The sequence below is a fragment of the Anas acuta genome, chromosome 7 (genome assembly GCF_963932015.1).
Source record: "Anas acuta chromosome 7, bAnaAcu1.1, whole genome shotgun sequence".
In the NCBI taxonomy this organism is placed as follows: domain Eukaryota; kingdom Metazoa; phylum Chordata; class Aves; order Anseriformes; family Anatidae; genus Anas; species Anas acuta.
Window position 1 is genome coordinate 5057668 of NC_088985.1, and position 11460 is coordinate 5069127.

General features: G+C 44.8%; 1 protein-coding gene across 1 annotated transcript; it reads right to left on the bottom strand.

Annotated features, from left to right (window-relative positions):
• Positions 1-38: 38 nt before the first annotated feature.
• LOC137859615 (nucleolar RNA helicase 2-like) lies at positions 39-11375 on the bottom strand. Its single transcript, XM_068688887.1, has 15 exons — positions 10984-11375; positions 10550-10828; positions 9034-9109; positions 7855-8033; positions 6620-6737; positions 5868-6053; positions 5239-5384; positions 4856-5005; positions 4303-4464; positions 3628-3747; positions 3068-3141; positions 2101-2260; positions 1177-1311; positions 903-947; positions 39-300 (listed from the first exon to the last, which is right to left on the bottom strand). The coding sequence occupies exons 1-15, from the start codon at positions 11335-11337 to the stop codon at positions 121-123; spliced, it is 2364 nt and encodes a 787-aa protein (XP_068544988.1). The 5' UTR covers positions 11338-11375; the 3' UTR covers positions 39-120.
• Positions 11376-11460: the final 85 nt, after the last annotated feature.

Here is an 11460-nt window from a genome sequence, read left to right on the forward strand (position 1 = left end):
CACGACCGCCCTCAGGAAACACACGCAGGAGCGCCCCGTTTAGTATTATTATATATATTTTTTTTAACTTTTTATTTTTTTTTGGTAAAAACCAGCTCAGTCCCGTAGCTGTGGTAGAGGTTAAACGGAGGACTTGTTGAAGCGCCGTCCCCAGCTCCCGCCGTTAAACTTGCCGTTGCGCCTGAAGCCGCCGTCCCCAAACCTGGAGGGTCCCCGGCTCGCCTCCTGGGGCTGCTCCTCCAGCTCGGGCAGCTCCTTCGCCACCGCCAGCTGCCAGCGCCGGGTGTCCTGCCACCGCTCCTGCAAACAGAGCAGCCCCACGTCACGGCGGCCCCTTCCAGCCCCATGCCGTGCCCAGAATCACACAGAATCACAGAATTTCTAGGTTGGAAGAGACCTCAAGATCAAGTCCAACCTCTGACCTAATGCTAACAGTCCCCACTAAACCACATCCCTAAGCTCTACCGATGGCTAACAGCAGCACCAAATGCACCAGCACCTCCCAGCAAGACCCAGCCATGACAAAACAGCTCGGCAGAGCCCCACAGGGATCAGCATCAACCACAGCCTTCCCACATCATCTCCTTCCCAAATCACCGCCATGCAGAGGAACCGAGGGACAAAACGAACTGAAGTCCACAGAAAACTCTTTTAAGTGCTGCTACTCTCCACCAGAGAGATCAAAACCCAGAGCAGCCAAAAACATACAACTATGTTTAATGAAAATCAGCTTATAGGATGAGCACTGAAATGAGTATTCTCTCATTGTAATCTCTCCATGCAATGTCCTTATTAAATCACAAACCTGATCTCCCCAAACCACCCAGTATTCAATCTGATGTATGACAATCACCAAACATTTAACTTCATTTATCCCCCCGAAGGTTCCAAAAACAACTTACCTGTATTTGATTCAGTTCGTTAACAGGGATATCAAAGCACACCCCCTATAGGAGAAAAAAATAATCAAAAAACAAAAATAGGCACTTGCTTTCCAGAAACATAACCAAGACAATAAAACTCCAGACAGGCAGCACACGCAACTGAGATATGAACATTTCTATACTGGTACTTCAGAACTCCTGTCCCAACCCCTGTAGAAACTGGCCATATGCACAGACACGCACGTGGACCACACCGCCATCCCTCCTTCCCAAAGGATGGGTTATAACCTACCATCTTCCCCTTAAGGAAGCGCATTGCAGATATTTTGTCATCTATCTCTTCACCAAGCTGTTCTTTTAGTCCTTTCCAGGCGTAACTCATGGAACGCATTTCTATCGAGCACTTTAACACCATGGTCACATAGCCCTTCAGAAGAAACAAACAGAGAAAGACATTTGCAAATACATTTCGTTGGACTAACCATAACGAACAATGCAAGACCCTAAGAGAATCCTAAGGGACCAGCTTCCCAGAAGTAAAGCAACTAAAAGCCTCTTACGCTAAAGGTATACATTTTACCTAGGAGTGCCCATTGATATGAAAAGCCAATAGCATTTCTGTATTTTAGCCAGAAACAGAGATGTTTATTCAATAAATAAAGTTACAGCTGCAAAGGGGATAAAAAAAATGATACAAGAAGTACAGTCCAGTCACATGCTATTTCCAAAACTGTATTACTACACAATAAACTGTGCCAAGTTCTCCCCAGATGCATCAGGAAAAAGAAGGACTGTACTTTTCACCTGCCAGGATTTCTTTGAAATCAGGTAATTAATTGCATGTTAGACCTGCTTGAAATATGCAGAAATGCAAGATGCTCCCTGAGAAAGGAAAACAACAACAGCAAGAACCAACCTATCCGCTTGTGAAATTTCATTAAGTTCTTTTATAGTATCAAAGTCTTCTGTTACTTGGATCTCTAGAGCAATTCTTTTAGGTCTCATTACATGAAAATTTACTAAATGATCTCAAGTTTCTCTCATCTTACTCTGCAAGTAAGAACTGAGTTCAGTTAAGGAACAAGAAACAAACCAGAAGGAGGTAACAGCTGTAAGAAACCCTACTGAAAGAGCCTTAAGGGAAAATGCCACAGTTGCACTGGACTCAAGTGATTTGTTTATCCACTCTTATTAATGCAGGTATAATGCTATTTACCGCAGTTGAGTTGAGAAAGGAGCGCTGCTGTATGGAGGATGCTCCACAAATGTGGGCCAGAGCTGCTGCCAGGGCATCAACCGCTCCTTTTTCCGCTATAAGCTCTCGAGCCGACTGTCTGAAGTAGTCTATTGCAAAAGGAGGAATGGCCTCTATACACCTAGAGCGTTGATAAAAACAGCAAGGAAAGTTTCAGAAAGTGTTGCTAGCAGATCCGAAGATCCCTTGTGTTTACTTCACAAGGGGAACAAGCCACTAAAATACCACTGCTGGGCTGGAGCAAGGCACCTTCTGCTCCCAGGGAAAGCTGATCAAATTGGTTAGTTCTGGGAGAAGGAATAAGAATAAGCTGAGAAACTGAGAACAGTTACTTCTCTAATGCTGTTTTTGGTACACCAGCACTTCCCACCGCTTTTCAGTACAAGGTAAGCCCAACACCATGCCAATCATCTCACTAATGACAAAAATCTGTCAACGCAATTTCCACCAACTGGGCAGCAAGTGTAAACAGAGCTGCATGGAATAAAAAGCATAACAACCCTTGGCAATAAAATGACAGAAAAACACAGGATGGGGCTACAACACACTCACTACTGTAGTGGAATTCTTCATTTTACAAAATATTCTCTTTAAACACTGCTACCGTATACCATCTGAGCAGACAAAACCAGTTTCCCCACATGACAGTAATTTCTTGTTCTGCCTTTGATAGATTACTGATGTTCTAAACACAGGTCAATCTCAGCAAGGATTTAACAGATTATGTTCTATGAAAAGGCTGACATTCAAGCACACAGGTTTACTGATATCATCTTAAGAAAACTAGTCAGTGTCCACATGCAAGCAGCTGACTTTTACTGCACAGGGAAAGACGCTCACATACATGTCTGTTCTTTAAAATTGTGCTAACAGCATTACTGCTGGCATGAACTCTAGATGTCTTTTAAGAACAGAGAGAAAAACTTACTTTTTGGCATCATTACTTGATGCTTTGATTATATCTGTAGCAGAGGGAACACCTATCCGCTTAAACGTAATCCCCTGAAATCAAGAAAACAAATTGCAGTTAAAGGTATTTTCAGCACTCCACAGGTTCAACCCTACCTGAGTCACATTACTAGGACCTCTTTCATTTGTTGTTTATAGCCCCAACAGTCTTTACTTAAAAGAAGGTATAGCTCAAGCTAGAATAAAGATTGGAAGTCACTGCCTTGGTTAATTTGGAGCTACTTTCCACCAGTTTACAAGCAGATTGTAACAAAAGGCATGGCCTCATTCATGTATTCGGCCACAGTCTGCCTCCTGCCAGTAACAAGAGTACTGCCAGCATGGAAAAACTCATGAGACATTAGAATAAGCTGATAAAAAACGATTTACCAACACTTAACAAATATCAGCATTTTAGGCCTACCCACTCCCATGCTGACCTCATGCAGCCCTCAGCAGCTCGTGGTTACAAAGTCCAAGAGTACCACTGTCTTCTTAGGACCTGAATCATTTCATTAAGAAGTCCAAAGCAGAACTCACCGCTTTCTGCTCAACCTGTTTCAGCAAGTCTTCTTCTCTTCTCTGATAGAAACAAATACAGATCCCAGTCCGGCCAGCTCGACCTGTGCGTCCAGAGCGATGGATGTAGGAATCAACATCCTTCAAAAATTCAGATTAACGTGAAAAAAATTTGTGTAATTTAAACCATTGATATTTATACAATGTAAGAGGAGAAGTGGAAGCTAAATTTTAATTCAGAAGCCTAAGGAATGATACATTTCTATACCCAAACTTGTAACTACACACTAACCACTGGAGATGTAATACTTTGGGTTTAACAAATGCTATTGATACACATTTTTAAAAGTAAAAAGCTCCAATGGAGTTTCAAAAGAAAAAGGCTACAGGAGTATTTTAGTATTGTTACAAACTCCATCTAAAGGTGTTCAGAAAGGATTCAGAAATACCTAAACAATGTCAAAAGCTACTGTAAGACTTAGCGGAGTAACAGAAAAGCCTAGCTTTTACTTTAATCAGAGCTCAAATATAAAAGCTTAACTAGAAAATTCTAGGGCTGCATGTAAAAAAATCCACTTCATTGGTGAATCAGAAAATACACATGGCAAAATAAGGAACTCCCAACTATTCTGCCACAAAAACAAATAAACAAACAAACAAACAAACAGACACTTTCTTTTTCCCCTAATGACTTACTTTTGGTGGTGAGCACTGTATAACCAGGTCAACTTCAGGAATATCCAAACCACGGGCAGCTACATTGGTTGCAATCAGAACTTCAAACACACCGTTTCTAAATCCCTTTAAGGTAACTTCCCTCTGTTTCTGTGGAATGTCACCATGCAATGACTGGGCATCCTGTCAGTGACACAAACCGTTAAGATGTCATTTGATGAGGAAGTGTAGTCTGCAACATCCAGAGATACTTTGTATGTGACATTTTTCAAATACTGGGCAAAACATGCCTTCCCACCACTGGGAAGAGAGACAGTATTTCCTGGTTGTTCAGCACTAGCTGCGTATTTTCCATTGATCTGGTCTTGCATGATTTTAAAGCCACAGTAATAATCACATAATAACAGCCACAAGCGTATTTTAAATGCACAGCTCTACTTTTAGACATGGATTTCAGACATCTTAAAAACACACCCAAAAACAACTCCATCCACATGGTTCCAACCTCATATTTCTATCAGGACGTTCAACCCCCGAGTATCTGTAACTGCTGCTTTTCTATTGACCCCAGTACCTGCTTGAGAGAAGAATTCAAAGCCAACTCGTTTGCCTCCTTTTTGGTCTCACAGAAGATGATAGTTCGCCCACGGCTCCCACTGTAGACTTGAATGATATCCCCGAGAACTTCTGCTCTCTGAGATGAGCGACACTGTATAGCCAAGTGCTGTTTGGGAAAGATGCAGACACAATTAATTCAATTGTAGTATGTTTGTACTTTATTTTTTCAATTGCCAACTACAGGCCCTAAGTGAAATCTTTGCTTTAAAAATTCACGTGTCAATCAAGGGAAAAGTCATTCCACACCCCCACTTTCCACTTTGGAAAGTCACTGCAGAACCCATCTCACCCAGGCCACATGCTCTCAGCACCATACCGCTCTGCACCAGACTCACTCACTTCCACAGTGGTGGCAGTCCTCTGGGTCTTCTTGCCAATCAGGTCGATCTGTTCATATTCACCTTTCATGTATTTCTTTGCAACATCGTACACCCAGTGCGGACAAGTTGCAGAAAACAGCAGCGTCTGAGGGTTGTTCTCAGAACCTGGCAGGAAAGACCACCAATTTCAGACATCACAACGGACTCAAACTTGAGGTCTGATTTAAAAAAATCAATTGAATTCTCTCAATTCAATTCTCTCTCTTATAAAACCTATACAGATTTCCTTTTCTAGAAGATTACTTGTACAAATATTACTTGTACAAGGATCAACTAACCCTAAACCCAGTCATCTTTTTCAGAATGAGGATCATTAGGGCTTTTCCTAAAACCTAAAAAAATAGTGTTTAGGGGTTTTTTTCTGCTCTTTTGCCCTCCTCCTCCCTTTTTTCCCCCTCTTCTCCTTCCAAACATGCCATTCCAGCCCATCAGCCATCTGACACCTTGCTCTGAATCCTATCCTTTTCTCTGGGCTTTTATACTAGCATCACACAAAGGATTCAACCCAGGGAGCACCACCAGTTTTGAGGATAGTATAACTGTGTTTTCTGCATTGCCCCCTATTTTTTTCCTAATATCTGCATTTACCTTTTTTATAAGCAAATCCTAAGATTTCTTCTACTTGCTCGGCAAAGCCCATGTCTAACATGTGATCGACTTCATCTAAAACAACATGCTTCACGTTGGAAAGGTCCAGCTTGCTATTCTGAATGTGGTCGTTGATCCGCCCAGGAGTTCCCACTAGAATATCAATGCCAATTTTAAGGAGATCAACTGCAAGAAAAGAAACAAAAACAACAACTGTGTCAGATTACAGAGGAAAAAAAATCTGAAAAAACAACCAGTACACAGCAAAACTTCTAACCTTAGAACCAAGAAGCTGCACTTTCCTGCAGCTTTTGTCTCTGCATAAAAGCACTGCGGCATTATTGCCATGTGATGGCATTAGAAACCTCCATAGCTTTATCACAGAAAAAAAAGCTTGATTTTTTTTAGCTAATTTATTTCTTTCTTTCAGCCACTTCTGTGGAAATTTATGGAGCCACCTGCACATACAGTCGTTGGACAGTCATCCAGTCCCAGCGTATGTCCACTTACAACATACACAAACCCACAATAAAGAAGCAATCAGGAGGATCAGACACTTGCAGTCCTATAATCTTTCCTTTTTTTTTAATGACAATTTATTGGAAATAATTCAACTCAGCCTGTGTAATTCCTTTGAACGTAATGTCATAGCTGCCTGAAGTGAAACTCTGACAGGGAAAAAAGCCAGTTTTACTCATGAAATACATTTGGAGGAAGACAACTCCCATCCATGAGTTTTAGTGTTTACTTACACTGTGCTTTATATGGAGTTCCTCCATAAAAACAAGCCACTGACAGTTTTTTTGTGAGATTCTTGAAGTCTCTGGCTACCTGAATGGCCAGTTCCCTTGTTGGGACAAGAACCAACACCTGGAAAGAGAAAGAAAAGACAAAAATGTAGCTGTGCTTGGGAGAGGATGCAAAGAGAACAGGATTTACTTCATGTTGGACAGGGAAGCCGCGCTACAGAACTGCTCTGATTTTTTGCCTGCTGCTCTCCAATTCTTGTCATTTTGTAACCCTGTTTTTATGCTACACTTGTGGCAGAGGTGCCACAGCTCCCTAACACCCCAGTAACATTTCCTGCCACCTGGAACTGCACATGACAGCCTCAACACCAGCAAGAAGAAACAAGGGAAAGCATTACAAGATAACTAAGATGTAGAATGGTGATTTTTTTTTCTTAACACCAGATAAAACAGACACTTCAGTAACATTACTGAAGGCAACGAAGGCACAGTTCAATGTGAAAGGACAAAAACAGTCACTGAACAATTTGGCGTAGTAAGATCTGACATGATACACAGCATGAAATACTCCAGCCATGTACCCTCCTTCTCCATCTACCTGCCCTCCTCCATTACCTTTCAAGAACAAAGTGATAAATGATTTCATTCCTAGAAATCTTTCAGGCAATAGTATTTCAAATCTTACATCACCGTCATCTTTAAAATAAAGAAGGATGAAACAGGCAACGGATCTGTAGACTGTCACAGCTTTTCAGTCACGAGATAAATGCACACATCTTATCTGTGTGGGAATAGGGTATCTGATTACAGATACCTGGTTATAGATTAAATATCATGCTCAAGTAAAAATGTAAGTAGCCCTTGAATCCATTCAGTTGCATCTCCAAACATGGGGGAAAAATAAAATTAGCACCATCAAACTTACAGTAAGAAAACCTCACTGAGTTCTGAAGAGTCCAGCTGACACAACTGCTACAGGGGCAGGGGACTGAACCCCAAAGCCACACGCCAAATTCCTGAGGACAGGAGTCTGGACATCATAAGGAACCTCAAATATGAAACGTTTTATCACCGAGATGCTACAAAACCTCAGCCACACTGTAGCTCCTGGTCTGAGGAAAGTGTTCAGTATTAGGAACACAAAAAAAGGAAAAACAAGTCCACAAAGCATTTACAAAATGCTTTTGAAATCTGCCCTACTCAAAGGTTTTGGTGTTAACCCTTAAGTGGTAAGTTACTTTTGGTGAACGTCCTCTTCTCTCATCTTGTGTGACGCTCTGAAGTTTTTCAATCAGCGGAATAGCAAAAGAAAAGGTTTTCCCGGTTCCCGTCCGAGCTTGAGCAATTAGGTCTTTGCCGTCATATATGGGCTGAAAAGTCTTCGCTTGCACAGGGAACAGGTACGTTACACCTCGAGCTGCAAGGTAATCCAAAGAGATTTGGTTAAATGCTGCTGAATCTGCTGCAAACTGGACTAACAATTAGGAGCCCTCACACAGAACTAGCCTGAGTATGTGAGACACATCCTGCCAAATCCTGCACGCCACAGGAGGTACCAACTTAGAAGAAATACACACACACCTGTTGGTTTTCACTCTTACTCTAGATCAAGTATTCCACCCCCAAATGCAAAGGTGAGCAGTCGCAATGAAATAAGCCTTCTTTGCAACACTGGTGCAAGACATCAAGGGAAAAATATATGTGGTTTTTTTTTTTTTTTTTTTGATACAGACCAAGATTTTGTTGTAGCTTGGCTTTGAAGGCAGGGGACAAGATGAAGCTGTTTGTTTTAAGAAAACATTCTGAAAATTCAGAGACATTTTGCAGAATGGAAGCAAAACAATGCACCCCAGTGACGTTTCTAAGGAAAATGTAAGGCAACAGCAATAATTTTGTCTGGGGAACAAGAACTATACAACTTCCCAGAGAAAAGTAAGAATTCTACAGCTCTTACTTTAACAAGAAAGCTAATCTAAAGGAGAGATGAAAACGCCCCAAAGTATGAGGACAATCAGAGACAATCTTTCCACAGAAGCCGAAAGGCCCTCATATACAAAACTGCACTACGCTTATTTAAGAAGTGATATTACAGAAAACAGATAGGAGCATTGAAGACACACTGAAAATCAAATGATGCTAATAAGAAAAAAAAACACTGTCTATAAAATATACACGCAGTAGTAACCACGCTGTCAAAGAACAATTCTATCTTGAAATAAGTACACTTGAAATTGAACCAAAAGAACTTTATCAGACTACTAACAGCAGGTTCTTTGAACCTACAGTGACTGCTGGGGTGCGTATCCTTACTGCATAATAAATGCAGGACGATTTAGGTTTCAATCTCTGCTCTTAAGGATATCAGAGCACAATCCCAACAAACACTTACAGAAATTTATTTTGCCACGTTAACTAACCTTTGAGAAGGTTGATGGTGTTTTTGGAGAGCGGAAAATTGGAGAAAGCACCTTCTCTTGCTTCCTCTGTCAGCTCCTAAAAGGATAAAAGAAAACTTATTAGTCCTGAAGTAGGATCAAATAGCATAACCCACATATCCACACAAGAAAAGCTGTCTATTTGCTTTATTGGCACAGTTGTAGCAGCTACCTCCTTTCTAATTAAAAGAAAAGAAAGGCTTTGAAATGCAGGTACTTCACAAACAAAAATGTCATCACTGTAAAGCAGGCAACTCGAATCCAGCCACCCTGAATTAGAAGGCAAGGTGACACAGGTTGCAGCAGTCACAGGGTACAAGGAATTCATACAAGCAAATAGTGTTTTTAAATCAGCACAAACTCTGTGCTACCAAATCTCTCTGCTTGTTACCTGCAACATGTTTAAAACCATCTATAACGTCACCTCATCCCTAACTCAGATATACCTGCACCATATTTTAAAGTCCCGTGGCAAAAGAATGGGAACAAACACTCCTTCCATGTATCTGTGACCCATCACATCATACAGTTATGCTCAGCATGTCACAAAACAGAAACTACTTGCTATCACTCTCAACTGGCTCCACTGAAATAATAATCAGGAAACTTGTTGTGAGCAAAATATATTTGGTATCAGAATTTACCACGTTAAGCAGAAATTTCTGAGCAAACCAAATCTCCTTGGTACACTACACAAATAGCTTCTTAAATCTGCATGCCATTAGATAATTAGCTAGAAGTCATTATTCAGTTTTCTGCTTCAAAGATCTGAGGAATGACATCATTATACCCATGTACAAACAGCACCCTGGATTAACATTTCCATCTTAAACACTCGAGAGAAAATTACACGTGGAAGGACCGAGACAGAGGCTGGCAAGCTGCAGTGCCCACTCACACGTGTGTACAGGACCCAGGGGCTCCAGATGTCCCAAATTTGGGCAAGGAGATCTCAAGGAGAGGGAATTAAGTAACCGTCCTTTCCAGACTCCCTGCCAAATACTTCTTCGCAGAGCCTTCCACAGAGAAAGTGCCATCAGAGCACAAAGCAGTGCACGTTTCTCAGATGGGATCTGCTTGTGCAATCAGGAAGAAACCCTCGTGCTGTCGGACACGGAATGAATTGCTATGGGAAGACAAGCCAATACATGCAAGCTGCTTCCTGCTAGCCAGCCTCCTCCGCTGCCGGACACTCCAGACAGTTTAGCATTTGCCAGGAGGAGGAAGGCAGGACACGCAGACAGCTGCCACATGCTGCTCCATGTGCTGCTGTGCCTGACTCACCCACCACAGCCAGGTGCCTCGTGCTAGGGGCTCCCCAAAGCTGCTGCTCTGAGTCTAAGGAGAGCAGCACCTAACGCTACCTACGGCAGCAGCCAAATGCTCCTACGGGCCTCACACACCACGTCTCCACATGGCGCCCAGCACGTTGTTAAGCCAACTCGTTACCACCAGGACACCAACTAGGCGAGACAGGGGCTCTGCGGGCAGTTGCTACCTCGGAGTCGCCGTCGTGGTCTCCATCCACCTCGTCGTTGGCCACGCTCTGGGCAGCCTCGCCATCCCTCAGAGCCGAGGAAGGCTTGCCCAGCCCCACGGTGCCGCTCTCCTCAGCCCCATCGCTGCTTTTCAGCCGCTTCTTCGCCTTCTTGTGCAGGGGCGGCTGCAGGTCGCCATCGCCCAGCCCGCTCTCCTCAGGCTGCGCCTGGTCGCCCTCAGCCTGGCCGCGGCGCTTCAGCTTCTCCCGGCGCTTCGGCTTCTTCTCCGCGCTCTCCCCCTGAGGACACAAAGCAGCCGTCAGCCGCCCGAGGCGTCCCCTCAGCGCCCTCCATGAGCCCCCCTCAGCGCCCCCCTCAGCGCGGGGGGCACAAAATGGCCGCCCGGGGCGCCACGTGCGGGCAGCCCCGCTCCCTCCTTCCCTCCCTTTCCCACCTTCGCCTTCCTCCTGCGGCCTCTGCGGAGCGGCTCGGCAGCCGCAGGCGCCTGCGGCTCCCCGGGGCTGGCGGCAGGACCGGCGGCGGGCATGGCTGCGGGGCGCTCCCCGCACAGCTCGGCAGCGGATCGGGCTCCAGCGGGGCAGCACCAGGAGCCGCGCCCCGCCCCGGCGCGCAGGAAGGGAGGCGCCCAGACCCGGGGCAGCGCCGCCGCCGCCGCCACCAGCAGCAGCGGGCCCGGCCGGGCCGCCGCCGCCCAGCACAGCCCCCGCTGCCGGCCGCGGCTCGGAGCTGCCGCCCGGGAGGCTGCGGGGAAGCCGAGGCGGGCAGCGCGGCCCCACACGCCGCCCATGCGGCCCCACAGCCCGGCGCTGCCCGCCCCTTCCGCCCGCACCGCCCGCCGGGACGCCCGGCAGCGCCTCAGCAAGCACAGCGCGCCTCACGCCGCTCCCCTTAACACCGACAGACACCAGCA